The sequence below is a fragment of the Salmo salar genome, chromosome ssa24, assembly GCF_905237065.1.
Source record: "Salmo salar chromosome ssa24, Ssal_v3.1, whole genome shotgun sequence".
Classification (NCBI taxonomy): Eukaryota; Metazoa; Chordata; class Actinopteri; order Salmoniformes; family Salmonidae; genus Salmo; species Salmo salar.
Window position 1 is genome coordinate 37,998,666 of NC_059465.1, and position 15,226 is coordinate 38,013,891.

The 15,226-nt window shown below is 44.5% G+C and overlaps 1 protein-coding gene across 4 annotated transcripts in view; it reads left to right on the plus strand.

Moving 5' to 3' along the window:
• The first annotated feature begins 304 nt into the window (after positions 1–304).
• The window catches only part of LOC106585835 (SWI/SNF-related matrix-associated actin-dependent regulator of chromatin subfamily A containing DEAD/H box 1A), a 28,315-nt gene continuing 13,393 nt past the window's right edge, over positions 305–15,226 (plus strand). The window contains exons 1-13 of one of the 4 annotated variants that reach the window (XM_014172506.2): positions 305–807; positions 1,250–1,376; positions 1,604–1,751; positions 1,868–1,934; positions 2,137–2,228; positions 2,878–2,985; positions 5,049–5,127; positions 5,285–5,784; positions 10,025–10,221; positions 10,696–10,786; positions 12,652–12,751; positions 12,951–13,010; positions 13,288–13,363. In XM_014172506.2, the coding sequence (XP_014027981.2) occupies positions 696–807; positions 1,250–1,376; positions 1,604–1,751; positions 1,868–1,934; positions 2,137–2,228; positions 2,878–2,985; positions 5,049–5,127; positions 5,285–5,784; positions 10,025–10,221; positions 10,696–10,786; positions 12,652–12,751; positions 12,951–13,010; positions 13,288–13,363 (1,757 nt within the window). In that variant the 5' untranslated portion in view covers positions 305–695. Of the gene's footprint in view, positions 808–1,249; positions 1,377–1,603; positions 1,752–1,867; positions 1,938–2,134; positions 2,229–2,755; positions 2,761–2,877; positions 2,986–5,048; positions 5,128–5,284; positions 5,785–10,024; positions 10,222–10,695; positions 10,787–12,651; positions 12,752–12,950; positions 13,011–13,287; positions 13,364–15,226 lie in introns of those variants that run through there. The other 3 variants (XM_014172507.2, XM_045706663.1, XM_045706664.1) reach the window with 3 other exon arrangements.

A 15,226-nucleotide genomic window follows, 5' to 3' on the forward strand; every position in this document is an offset into this window, starting at 1 on the left:
GATCAGATTGAAACATTACTGAAATGAGCAAATATTGAAATAACCATGGCAGAATACCATAATCATGAAAAACGTTTGACTATCTGCAATTAATTTCTGTTGTGCTGGAATACATCAAATATATACAAAGTTACTGGCTACACAAACGTATTCGTTAAAATGTAACAAGCTGCATGTTAGTTTACGTTACAAAATGTATATGGTTACATATTGGTGCCGGATGTGGAAAGCCGGTCGGTCTCTGCTTTAGTGTGCGGTTTTGCTATTGGTCCATTGCTCTTGCGGTTGAGAAATCTTATCCAATCGAAACCGTCGTTATAGTCTTTCGAGGCAGAATGAGTTCGCGGGAAAATAAATAGGTTTTTCTCATTGTATAAGATTTTTTATAGTTAGTGTTAACGTTTAGCTAGCCATATATCTAAAATAATGAACGTATGTTGGTTTGTATGATTGATGAGTTTGTCGTTGGATAGTTTGAGTACTGACAGCTTGAAACTGTTGAGAGTCCCGCTTTCAAAGGTGGAACGTTTCGTGGCTAGCTTGTTAGCGACTATAGCGTTATTGGCACCAATTCATTGGTTAATCGTAGCCAGTTTTCCATAGCCAGAATAAGGAATCTTTTGTACGGAGACAAAGAGCTCACCTCTATTGCTTGCTAGCTAGCTGTGTAACGTTTTAATACTTGTCTTTTGAAAATGAGTTTATTTAATTTGGACCGGTTTCGTTTTGACAAGAATAAAGCAACGTCAAACCAGGACGAATACAGCGGTTCCGTAAGTCCAGAGTCAGAAAAGGAGAATAAACCAGGTATGATTTGCTTGCTAACTAGCTAAGCTAACAGTAGTCAGCCATTATGTAGCTAGCTAGACCGCTAGCTGCCACATCGCTTAATGGCTTATAACCTGATATATGTAACTGTCGTTCACCGGCAAGAGCAGGACCTACACTTTACATATTTGGCTTAACTAGCTAACCCTAATCATAATATTTGCTGACACTGTACTGTTGACATTTAGCTATACCATAGTCGCTTGCTAACGTTAGCTAGCTTTATCAGTCACTTTCTCTGGGCGACAGCTAACACTAACGTTAGCTAGCTAAATAGAAAGCTAGTTGGTTGGTCAACCAAATTGTGTTTTGGGTGGCGAACTGGTAGCTGGAAACAATCGCATAACTATAGTATGTGCCCTCGCTTTAATTACATCTGATTGCTAAACTGTCTTTGCCCATATTTCTATGGCCCATACAGCACGAGGAACAACGCCTATAGCCAACCTTGGAAAACCTGGGCGAGGAGTAGTGTTTGAAGATGTCATCAGTGATTCTGACGATTTGGCAAGTGATTCGAGGAGGGATAAATTAACGAAAGTGGTGAAGTAAGTACAGCCGCATTGAAATGAGATATCTAGGCCTAGCCTATTTTTCTTGCTTTATCTTGGCCAGGTCGCAATTGTAAATGAGAACTTGTTTTCAACTTGCCTACCTGGTTAAATAAAGGTAAAATAAAATTCCCCCCATGACTTGCGTCAAGGTAACGTTATAACTAATTCCATTAAGTGTTGCTTAACATGCCAGTCTAATCTTGTAGTTCTTTCTCTTTCAGGGAACCAGTAAAGAAACAAGTGAAGGTACAGGTAAGAGAGATGACTGAGCCATATGATAAGGAAGACCAAGTTGATAAGGAGCTGGAAGAGAGACTGGACAAACTGCAGGAAATCTTCCCTAAAAGAAACAGGAAGGAGTTGCTGGAGGTATTTTCATGTTAACCACTTTTCTGTCACAAACTATTGTATAGTCTCTTAAAGACGGCTGCTGCTCATTGTCTGGATTCACATCGCTTATATATTGAATTTTGCTTTGTTTTCAGGTGATTGAAAGCACAAGCACTTTAGATGGTGCCGTAGCCTCATGCCTGATGATGTTTGGTGACAAAGGTATCTGTTTCATTTACTACTACCATAGACAGCAGGTTGCGGCCTGTCCCCTACTATACCACCAAACATGGCCAGCTTGACCAGTGTTTTCTATGTTTATGACATCTCTTCTTACGCTCATGACATAGCCTGGACCTCATTGCTAAAACATGAAAAATATAGGCATGTTTCTCCTCACACATTGTCTCAATTGGTTGTCCAGACTCAATGCGGAAGAGGAAACCGGACGGATCCAGCAGTTGCCGAGACAAAGATGTGGTCCAGCAGCCCAGCAAGAGGAGGAGACCGTCTCTGGTAAGACGGGGGTGGGGTAGACCGTCTCTGGTGAGGCGGAGGGTTAGACCGTCTCTGGTAAGACGGGGTGGGATAGAACGTCTCTGGTAAGATGGTGGGTAGACCGTCTCTGTTGAGGCGGGGGGGGTAGGTCTGAGGCGAGGCGGGGAGTAGAAGGTCTCTGGCGGGGGGGTGGAAGGTCTCTGGCGAGGCGGGGGGGTGGAAGGTCTCTGGCGAGGCGGGGGTGGAAGGTCTCTGGCGAGGCGGGGGGTGGAAGGTCTCTGGTGAGGCGGGGGGTGGAAGGTCTCTGGCGAGGCGGGGGGTAGAAGGTCTCTGGCGGGGGGTGGTGGAAGGTCTCTGGCGAGGCGGGGGGGTGGAAGGTCTGAGGCGGGGGGGTGGAAGGTCTCTGGCGAGGCGGGGGGGTGGGTGGAAGGTCTCTGGCGAGGCGGGGGGGTGGGTGGAAGGTCTCTGGCGAGGCGGGGGGGTGGAAGGTCTCTGGCGAGGCGGGGGGGGGGGGTGGAAGGTCTCTGGCGAGGTGGGTAGACCGTCTCTGGTGAGGCCGGTGGGGGGGCCTAACCTTCACTGTGGGTGTATTCACTATTCACTTTTTTTTGTGCAAAATGTTTTGCTACAGTGTATACTAATGAATACACGCTGTCTGATTCACCAGGCTGAAGACTCTGAAGACTCTGAAGAGGAGGGCGCAGAGCCCAGCTGGGAAAGACAGGAGGCCATGGTTAGGAAACTGCAGAGGAAGTTCCCTGACCAGGATAAGGAAGTGAGTGAGAGTGTTAGCCACACAGAAATCCTACAAATCACCTTCTGTACGTATCAGTTCTAGATGTATCACAGGAGGCTGCTGAGGGGAGGACGGCTCATAATAATGGCCTGAATGGAGAGACTGGAGTGGCATCAAACACATGGAAACCATGGGTGTTTCTCAAAATGCATACTACCATGCTCCGAGCACTCAAATTGGAGGGTCGGCTAAATCAAAGTATGCGAAACGGGGCAGGGCGGGCACTACTTGATTGTGTACTCAGTTTGTACATATTTTGAAGCATGCATCAATGCAAACTTCAACGGAAAGTATGCAAAGAAATGACTCAACCATGTAATTTTATTAAACAATTTTCTCAATGAATGGCGGCCATTGTTTGAGCTGAATCGAGAGAAAATTCACTCCAACTTCGGAATGAAATGTTGCCTATTCACAGCTCATATGTTGCCTGACTACAATATTTTATCTTGATGTGTTAATTTTGGCATGGTTACCTGCCTACAAAGTACGTAGCAAGCCCGTAGTAAGTTAATAGAGCTAACTGGCTAGCTAGTACTGTTAGCTAGCCAGATGGCCACAAATAATTATCTAGCTATCCATGAAGAATTGACATCTACCTTGGATAACATTGGTTTTAGATCATTTTTTGCCTGTTATCCTATCTGGTTAGGTACATTATTAAGATTCACATATAGCTAGCTGATAGTTTTGAAGTAAAACGTTTGCTTTGTGTATATCTTGTTTGGTCTCTATTGCCATTGTCCTGGCTGGAAGACGGGTCAGTGAATGGGGAGGTGCAGAGTGAGGTATTACAGTAGGGGGAGGCCAGTGCTTCTCAAATGTGATGTTTAATGTGTTCTCCTCACAAGAACGTACTCGAAGGTCTTCTGAGAATGTACTTGGAGCGTGAGTGTTGATCACGGTAGTATTCATATAGAGAAACGCCCCAATGTGTCTGATGTATTTGATACCATTCCACTTATTCTGCTCCAGCCATTTCCATTAGCTCGTCCTCTCCAATTAAGGTGCCACCAATCTCCTGTGATGTAATTCTATGGTCAGCCGTTGCCACAGCAACCACGCACACCTCGAGTCATGATCATAACACACCAGGTGGTGAGAGAATCTTTCTTAGACTCACTGCAAACTTCCAGGAATAGGCCATTTTTAAAGAGTTGGTCTGACAGTGGCCTCTGTCATCATCCTCCTCCCTCGCTTGCGGAAACAATAGAGAAGAAATAAAGAACAAAAGAGGAAAGAGTCAATTTTCTATTTACCGTAATTTCCGGACTATTAAGCGCACCGGAATATAAGCCGCACCCACTGAATTAAAAACATTTTTTTTATTTTGAACATAAATATGCCGCACATGTCTATAAGCCGCAGGTGCCTACCGGTACATTGAAACAAATGAACTTTACACAGGCTTTAACGAAACACGGCTTGTAACAAAAATAAATAGGCTTTAACGAAACACGGCTTGTAACAAAAAATACAAAATTAGCAGTAAGCTTTAGTTGTCTTTTTGCACTGAGTCAATTCCTCACGCTGCTGTTTCCAACGTCTTATCATCGACTCATTAAGACCAAGCTCCCGTGCAGCAGCTCTATTTCCTTTTACAACAGCCAGATCAATCGCCTTCAACTTGAAAGCTGCATCATATGCATTTCTCCGCGTCTTTGCCATGATGAGGGTGACAAAATTACTACCGTAATCAGAATGATGGGAAGTTTGAGAGCGCTCAATTTAATCTAAACAGTAAACAAAAAAGTTGTTTGACCTTAACCCATTCGGCAATTTCATTGGTCTAATGAAAGCTTCATGCCGCCAAAAAACTGAGCACATCACAGAATGTGTTTTTTTTGTATAAAAAAAATTTGAAAGCGGGAAAAATCCATATATTAGCCGCATCATTGTTGAAGCCACGAGGTTCAAAGCTGGGAAAAAAGTTGCGGCTTAAAGTCCGGAATTTACGGTAAGTAAATCGGGTGATTTTCTTTTTTAAGAGGTGACTGGAGTGTGACAAGTGACCTCTTCTACCCCTCTGTCACATCCTACAGGAACTCAGGGATGTGCTCCAGGAACATGAGTGGAACGTGGCCGACGCCTTGGAGGTCCTTCGCATGTTCTCTGACCCAGGTGATCATGGCACTGTCCTCATCCAGTTGAAACATCACTGATAGTGTTGCTACAGTCATGTGACTGTTTCACCTATTCTTACCATCTAGTGTGTTTGTTACTACTGTACTCATTATATTTATCAACGTGCCCTTTTTACTGATTTCTTCTTCTGAAGAGGAATACTCCAGCTCCCAAGAAGTCAAGCAAAAGGAACCCAAAGCCAAGAGCGACGCCAAGCCGAGCAGAGAGTCCAAGGACGGCATGGAGGAAGCCAAGCCAAGCAAAGCTTCTGATCTGAAATGGATGTTCAAGAAATTTGCACCTGAATCTAAACCTACCTCCTCCTGTTCAAATTCGCTGAGCCTGAATATGTCCAACGGGACCAGCTTGGCTAAAAAGGAGGCAGTGGAGAGGAAGAGGAAGGCTCACACCTCTGACGAGAGGGCCAGCAGCTCGGAGGGCGAGGACGAGGAGTCGGCCAGCAGCGAGTTTGAGGGCGAGGATGAGGAGCTGGACTCTGGGGCGGAAGACGAGGGCACATCCACTCTCCAAGGACAGATCCTGCTCTTCTTCCAGGAGGCCTCGCTGGATGAGCTGTCCCTCATCGCCGGCTGTTCGGTGAAGAAGGCCAAGAAGATCGTGGCGCTACGGCCTTTTGCTTTTTGGCACAACCTGGTAAGAGATTACCCACCACCCCACCTATCTGCATGCTCTTGTGTCACTGAGCCTCAATGCTCCCTCCAACTGTACTCAGGGGCATTTTCTTCCATTTGTGTCTCTTGTTCTTTTTGCCTTGTACACTGATTATGGTTTTAGGTGGAGGTGTGTTCTACTCAGTCTACGACTCGTGCCTGGCCTCCTTAGCCATATTAGGTTTCTACCGTCTCTCTGAGCCAATGGCCTACTATGACAAACCATGTGACTAGTTGTGGAATGATGGAAACCCCAGCTCATTGGCTGCTGCCAATGTCACTCATGCTGGCAGCAGAGAAATATAGGCTAGCAGTGTTTTCCACTAGCATCAGCTATATAGCCTTTTACACACACTTTCAGCTGGGTACTTTTTCCACTTAAATTAAAAAGGCTTCTTTTTTACAATTTTCTAGTCAGAAACCCAGTCAGCTGAGCCCTCTCCCCCTAGAATGAATGATATGCATCTTCTAGCGATGTATTCATAGGACATGAGCCTGTTAGTCACAAAGTGAGCGACAGCAGGGAAACACTGCTGTAAGCTAAAGATCTCGTTTGTATTTTCGATGTGGGGGGGGGGGGGTGTTCCAAATCTCTATCACAAGAATTAAGTTTTTATTTTTTATGAGCCTTCTGGCTTATCTCTTCTCCTTCTGTGCTGTGTGCACTGTGGACCTTCCCTCTCGCACACAGAGCCCAAGCCCCTGCCACTCGCAACAAAGTCAAAAGATAAATAAAAAGTTGTCAGAATAAGTTAACTAGGCATGTCAGTTCAGAACAAAGTCTTATTTACAATGATGGCCTACCCCGGCCAAACCTGGATGACGCTGGGCCAATTGTGCGCCACCCTATGGGACTCCCAATCACGGCTTGATGTGATACAGCCTGGATTCGAACCAGAGACTGTAATGACACCTCTTGCACTGAAATTCAGTGCCTTAGACAGATGCGCCACTCGGGAGCCCAAATTGTCTAGACTTGAAATCTAAAGATTAGCTGGCTGCTCATTAGCGCGTGGGTGGGATTGTGCTTTACATTGTTTGAGTCCTGTATTCATTTTCTATAATGCCTGCCACAAGAAGTTGGTTATTCATTTTTATTTACTATTAACATACAATCTACCTGCAGTGAAGCCGCTCAACATTTACATTCCGTTAGTCATCTAGCAGACACTCCCATCCAGAGAGACCCACAGGAGCAACCAGGGTCAAGCAGCCCGCCCAAGGGCACGTCGACACATCTCCCACTAAGTCTAACCAGGACCCGGACCAGGGACCTGTTGGAGTGCATGTGTGGAACTATTTATGTGTGTGTGTAGCTGTGCGGAGTCAGCCTCAGGCAAACAGGCATTCGCTGTAACAATGTTGTCCCTCGGTGTCATTCAAATTTACTTTTTGGGGGGGGTTTATTTTGACTTTCTTTTTTTAAATCTTTGACCGTCATTCTATCCCCCGCCCAGCATCTCCACTCCCACTTGTCTCCAGTTCCACATCCCAACCCTCAGCTTCCCTCGGCCCATCCCACCTATCTCTGCTGGCCACCCTCTTCAGATTTCTACGCACAATATATATTTCAACTACGCTGTGATGTTTAACATACAATTTGAATATATCTAATCGAATAGAATCCACCGTTTGCGAGTTGAAGAAATACTTCTACTAAGAGTATGAGTATTATTTAATTGACTAACCAGGTCTCTCCAGATATCCCAACAGTTCTATTTCTAGAGTTAACTTTGGATTCATGTTATGCTTTTTCAGCCATTCCTGATCCTGAGACCAGAAACAGGCTACCTGAGGGCAATATCAGAACAAATGGTCATGATTCTGTATCCTCACAACTAAATCTGCAGAGCTACAATGATTTTTATGCCCCAAATATTCAACATTTTGTTTGTGGCAAGAATTCTGTACAATTTTAGTTTTTAGTTTAAAAGCAACGAAGTCTTGAATCTTGTGTCGTTTTTATATATCAAGTCATACACCCTTTGCAATGGAATCGGTACATAGAAAATCTGTATGGCACAGCTGTCAACATCCTGGTCCTTAAATGAAACTGAAAGTTGGTAATTATCAGTGGATGGGCATTGTGTACGGTTCTGGTTACATTGTAATAAAATGGCCTTTTAGGACCTAATGAATATCATTACATGGACAGAAGGGGAACCTATCGGTACTTCAAACCGTGAGATGCTCTATAAATAAAGGCCCTGACATCTGTGATGGTATCTGGCGTGGGCGTGACAGACTAGGCAGTATGTAGATAAACAGAGTAGCATTAGCTTGTATGTGAGTGGAGTCAGTATAAATGTAAGTGTGAGTGATCAGATGGAGTGTGTAGGGCCCTGTGTGTGTGTGTAGAGATGGTGCAAATGTTAAAATAAAAGGTCAGTGAACATACAAGGTGAATTCGGTCTGTGCAGCCATTTTGTTAGCTGTTTAACAGTCGTATTGCTTGAGGATAAAAGCTGTTCAAGAGCCTGTTGGTGTCAGACTTGATGCACTGGCACCTCTTGCTGTGTGGCAGCAGAGAAAATGGTCTATGTCTTGGGTGGTTGGGGTCTTTGACACCTGATCTAGAGGTCCTGGATGGCAGGGAGCTCAGGCCACAGTAATGTACTGGGCTGTCTGCACAACCCTTTGTAGTGCCATGTGATCAAGGGCGGTGCTATTGCCGTACCAAGCAGTGATGCAGCCAGTCAATATGCTCTGAATGGTACAGCTGTAGATCCAGAGTCCTAAGCTTGGTGACGAGCTTGGAGGGGATAATGGTGTTGAACGCTGAGCTGTACTGAATGAACAGCATTCTCAGGTGTTCCTCTTATCTAGGTGGGTGAGGGCAGTGGAGAGCAATTGAGATTGTGTGATCTGTTGTGGCGGTATGCAAATTGGAATGGGTCTAGGGTGTCTGGGATGATGGAGTTAATGTGTGCCATAACCAGCCTCTCAAAGCACTTCATGATTACAGAAATGAGTGCTACAGGGCAGTAGTCATTGAGTCATGAAGCCTTAGAGTTCTTGGGAACAGAAATGATGGTGGTCAGTTTAAAACGTGGGGAATACAGACTGGGACAAGGAGAGGTTGAAAATTGCAGTGAATATAACAGCGAGCTTTTCTGCGCATGCTCTGAGAATGTGCATGGGATACCGTCGGGGCCCGCGGCCTTGCGGGTGTTGACCTGATTAAAGACCTTTCTCACGTCAGCCTCAGAGAGTGAGCTCACCCAATCCTCTGGGTCAGTGACAGCCCTCACACCCGGCTTGATGTTGTGTTCAAAGTGTGCATAAAATGCATTGAGTTTGTCTGGTAGAGCAGCATCGTTGGGCAGATCACGGCTGGGTCTTCCTTTGTAATCTTTAACAGACTGTAGCCCCTGCCACATGCGGTGGGCGTCGGAGCCTATGTAGTATGATTCCACCTTATTCCTATATTGTCTTATTGCTCGTTTGATGAGTCTGCAGAGGTCATAAAGGTTCTTCTTGTACTTGTTCCTGTCCTCAGCCGTAGCCTCAGGGTTGTCTGCGGTAGCCCTGCGTGCGGTAGCCCTGCGTGCGGTAGCCCTGCGTGCGGTAGCCCTGCGTGCGGTAGCCCTGCGTGCGGTAGCCCTGCGTGCGGTAGCCCTGTTTAGTTTAGCGCCAACCTCTGTTAATCCAGGGCTTTTGATTGGGGAATATGCGAACCCTCACCATGGGCACAACGCCGCCGATGCCTTTTCTAATGAAGGTGGTGGTGGTTTGCTCGTCGACGTTATCGGCGGAGCCTCAAAACATTCCAATCGGCGCTAGCAAAGCAGTCCAGAAGCATACCTTCTGATTCTGGTGACCATTTCTCAACTGAGCAAATCACGGTTACTTACTGTTTCGGCTTCCGCTTCTAAACAGGAAGGGTCATTGGACATGAAGGGTTGTCACTCCCACACAGCTCTAAGCAGGATCATTGGATATGCAGGTGTAAATTGAAGAGCCACAAGGCACTTTAAACCTGAACCGGCTCCTCCACCACCACATGAACCAGCAGCTGAAAGATGTTATCTGAATGTGGTGTGAATTCAGCTGGCCCACTGTATGGTAGTCCTCAACGACCAGGACATAGCCTCATCTTTAATTCACGGCTTGGGCTTCGTTGTGCAACCATACAATTGCGTAACTGATATTATGTCAGATGAAAAAGATGAGGCATTATGACCGGTTGGTGACACACTTCTTAATGGGTGTCCGTTTCTCAGAAGGAGCTGTTTCACAAGGAGAAAGGCCTGTCTGTGGAGCTGCTGCTGGGCTGCAGGGCGGTGCTGAGGGAGAGAGCCGTGGTCCAGGGTCTCATGTCCAAGTGCCAGAACATCTCGGGCAAGATGGCGAAGGGAGTCAACCAGGTCATCGACAAGGGCATGGGCTCCGTGACCCAGCCCTCCATCCTCAACAGAAAGTAAGTGAAATGTCCGGAGGCGCCGTTCGGCAGGACGCAACGTTTTTGGAACCGTTCGGATAGAAATATGATGATATAATCTGATGTAGTTATTTTATATTCCGACTGGGGAAATAAAAGGTATTGAAGGACCGCCCAATAGACCCTTTATTAAGAGAACAAATCCTCACTGGTAACAAACATAAAAATCCCAAATGCTAAGTGAATGCCATGGTAATTCATTCATCCATTTACCATGGTATAATGGATGTATTCTGAAAACAGTTATCCCCACATCTGCTATGACTTATTGTCTAGAAATAATAAAGGAATAAACCTTTTTGACCCCATTAAACAAATATGTATCGCATCATTAGATAAATGTTATGCTACACGTCTGTCAGATACTGGATGTCTCGTTTTTTGCCTCTAAATATATTGTATTGTGATTGGTTTGTCTCTAAATGTCTTACATCGTGATTGGTTGCCATGCAGGTTAAAATTGAAACCCTACCAGTTGATTGGGCTGAAGTGGCTTCTCCTGCTGCACCAACACAAGCTGAGTGGAATCCTGGCTGATGAGATGGTGAGCTGACTACCCAATACAGATGCATGCTGTTTCCCAAATGCCACCCTTTTCTCTCTCTCTAGTGTACTATTGGCCAGGGCCCATAGGGAATAGGGTGCCATTTGAGACTTTGCCACATACTATGGTGTTCTTTAATTATGTGGATTACCCCTCCCTGTATTGTAGAACTGTTACCAACCGAAACAATGGCAAGTATAAAATGGCCACAACGGCTGTAAAGGCCGTCCTGCTCCTTTCCTGTCGACTTACCTTCCACTCACAGTCCCGTCAGTTTGGCTGCTCAGCCTACCTTCATTATCCCTCTCTCATCATAGCACTGCCATTCCTAACCAATCAGAGCGCTTGAAAATGCGCACCCGGACACTGCACCCGCTCAGCTCCGGTCAGAGCCTTATGATCATCCGAAGGGAGAAGACGCATGTTTTTACTGTCAACATTAACAGGAATGTCTGAATGTTGTGCGTGCATCAAAATAGAAGTTGCAAGAGTTTTATCTGGGTTTTCACATGCTGGGTAATAATAGATAATTACCACTAATTACTTCATGTTACTTTGATACGTTTCAGCCATGTGTGTTCTACTGTATGGCTGTTACTATTCATTAATGTTAGAGTTGCTAATACTACTTGATGGATTGTCTATCATATGTAGTATTATTCCCTACTGCCAGAAGTGTTATTGCATTGGTTGCACAAGTACTTTTGCGGAAGTGGTTTAATTGTCATATTAATAAAGTGTTTTGTCTGCTCACGCTTCCAGTGTTTTCTGTAGTGGTCTTTTATTAAGGGGTTTTATTGTACTGCCATGAGCGAGCTTCTAGCGTCATCCCAGACAGTTCTTGGAGATTGCTCATGCCCAGAGTCATTTCCGACTCTGTGGCACCAGGGCACAGCTGATCTCAAAGTTCTCAACCTGGAAAAAGTCTCACAAGGCTGGAGCGAGATGGTGCCATAAATCTTGACCCTTTTTCAATCCAAGTAATTAGTTTCTCTCTCTCTCCAAGAGGTGAATGTATATGTCTATATTGATGCTGTGTTTATAACCCATTATAGACAGGTTATACTTGTAATGACATTTGCCCCTTAATGTACATATTGCATAGTTATAACACTTAACTAATACTGTTTACATGTGTTTATCTTTGTCTTCTACAACCACAATAAGATTCCAAGTCATTTGGATTACCAGAATCATATAAACATCCTCAAATGGAAATGTGTGTGTGTGTAATGGTGACTGTCAAGAGTACAGTGATGTTGTCACTGGACAGCACTATAGTGGGCAGAACCAAACCAATCAGTTATAAGTATACAGCGGGTGAGGGCATTCACAGCTGACCGCTCAGACGGATGAGGGCATACCAGCCAATCGTTTTTACGTGGTCCTTCTAGACGGATTTAGTGACCAACAGTTTTTACAAAGGCTCTAGATAAGTGAGTGTGGGTGGAGCAACGGCAGGTGAATACAGAGAGAACTAAAGGAATGGGTGGGAGAGATCTGTTATTTTAACATTCTAAAGGAAAGGCTGTGTCTTGTTTGGTTGAAATACTGTTAGGTTGCCAGTGGTGTCTTGTTTGGTTGAAATACTGTTAGGTTGCCAGTGGTGTCTTGTTTGGTTGAAATACTGTTAGGTTGCCAGTGGTGTCTTGTTTGGTTGAAATACTGTTAGGTTGCCAGGAGGTGCTTCAAGTCCTGACGAGACCTGGGGCTCCGTGATGCTGTTTTTAACTCATACTTGTTTTGAAGAGCAGATATTGATCTCTATTTTCTCTCTTGCTTGCTCTCTTTCTCACCCCCTTTCTCTCACTCTTTCTTTCTTTCTCTCATCTCTCTTTTTACTCTCTTGGTCGTCTACTCGACAGGGTTTGGGAAAGACCATCCAGGCCATAGCCTTCCTGGCCAGACTGTACCAGGATGGCATCAAAGGCCCCCACCTCATCACTGTGCCCGCCTCCACCCTGGGTAAGGGCTCTGCTCTTGTCAATCCACTCACTTTATTACCAATTAAGTGTGTTTATAACATGACACGAACAAAGGAGTATTGTTTGATCATTTCACTTAAAAATGACTGGCCTTTTAATAATATCTGTGTGGCATAATGTCAGGTTTTGTCTGAGTTAATTGTATTAAAGTGGTCTGAAATGTGTTCCCTTTGCTCCAGATAACTGGGTTCGGGAGCTAAAGCTGTGGTGCCCCAGACTCAAGGTGCTAGTCTATTACGGTGAGGCGTTTTGATTGGGTGACTTTATTTGTCAAATGTTTTTTTTTTTTTTACATGACTGGCGCAATAACATCTGACTTATTTTGGTTGCTGTCCCATCTCTTCCTTTTTTATCTGTTCAGGTCCAGGATAAAGCGATTGGTTGTTTGCTTTGAGTCTAAGCTGATGTGTAAACCGTTGAAATATTATTACTAGAAAGGGTGTCCCCATTGTAATCAATGAGGCCATATTGGATGGTAATTATATTTCTATGGCGTAAACCCTGATATGTTTTCAGGCTCTGTGGAGGACCGGCAGTACCTGCGACGTGACATCCTTAATAATCAGGTGGACTTCAACGTCATCGTGTCCACGTGAGTTGTTCAACACATGCTTGTTAGATATTACTGCACTGTTGGAGCTAGAAACACAAGCATTTCGCTACACCCGAAATAACATCTGCTAAACACATGTATGTGACCAATAAAATTTGATTTGACACATGCGTACATACAGTTGAAGTCGGAAGTTTCCATACACCTTAGCCAAATGCATTTAAACTCAGTTTTTCACAGTTCCTGTCATTTAATCCTAGTAAAAATTCCCGGTCTTAGGTCAGTTAGGATCACCACTTTATTTTAAAAATGTGATATGTCAGAATGTTTTATTTCAGCTTTTATTTCTTTTATCACATTCCCAGTGGGTCAGAAGTTTACATACACACAATTAGTATTTGGTAGCATTGCCTTTAAATTATTTAACTTGGGTCAAACGTTTCGGGTAGCCTTCCACAAGCTTCCCACAATAAGTGGGGTGAATTTTGTCCCATTCCTCCTGACAGCGCTGGTGTAACTGAGTCTGGTTTGTAGGCCTCCTTGCTCGCACACCCTTTTTCAGTTCTGCCCACAAATTTTCTATGGGACTGAGGTCAGGGCTTTGTGATGGCCACTCCAATACATTGACTTTGTTGTCCTTAAGCCATTTTGCCACAACTTTGGAAGTATGCTTGGGGTCATTGTCCATTTGGAAGACCCATTTGCGACCAAGCTTAACTTCCTGACTGATGATTTGAGATGTTGCTTCAATATATCCACATAATTTCCTGCCTCATGATGCCATCAATTTTGTGAAGTGCACCAGTTCCTCCTGCAGCAAAGCACCCCCACAACATGATGCTGCCACCCCCGTGCTTCACGGTTGGGATGGTGTTCTTCGGCTTGCAAGCATCCCCCTTTTTCCTCCAAACATAACGATGGTCATTATGACCCAACAGTTTTATTTTTGTTTCATCAGACCAGAGAACATTTCTCCAAAAAGTAAGATCTTTGTCCCCATGTGCAGTTGCAAACTGTAGTCTGGCTTTTTTATGGCGGTTTTGGAGCAGTGGCTTCTTCCTTGCTGAGCGGCCTTTCAGGTTATGTCGATATAGGACTCGTTTTACTGTGGATATAGATACTTTTGTACCTGTTTCCTCCAGCATCTTCTCTAGGTCCTTTGCTGTTGTTCTGGGATTGATTTGCACTTTTCGCACCAAAGTACGTTCATCTCTAGGAGACAGAACCCTTCTCCTTCCTGAGCGGTATGATGGCTGCGTGGTCCCATGGTGTTTATACTTGCGTATTATTGTTTGTACAAATGAACGTGGTAATTTCAGGCGTTTGGAAATTGCTCCCAAGGATGAACCAGACTTGTTGAGGTCTACAAAAAAAAAAAATTCTGATGTCTTGGCTGATTTCTTTACATTTTTCCCATGATGTCAAGCAAAGAGGCACTGAGTTTAAAGGTAGGCCTTGAAATACATCCATAGGTACTAGAGGTCGACCGATTATGATTTTTCAATGCCGATACCAATTATTGGAGGGCCAAAAAATCCGATGCCAATTATTGTTATGGTTTTTGTGTGTGTATGTATATATGTGTGTGTGTGTGTGTGTGTGTGTGTGTGTGTGTGTGTGTGTGTGCACGTACACACACACACACACACACTCTGAAGTGACAACGATACTGAAGAGTCTGCTTAGGAGACAAATACTCAACTGTTTGAATAATAAAAATAGAGTTTAAGTTACCTGTGATGAATGCTGAAAACAAAAACTAATTTCTATATGCAGGAAATCCTATTTTAATAATGGGCATGGTAAGAATTGACTACCAAAGTGTGAGTCATAATTCCCATGACACCTTCTAGCAAAATCTGAAAAGCGGTTCCTTCATTTATTCCATAGGATATTTTTAGA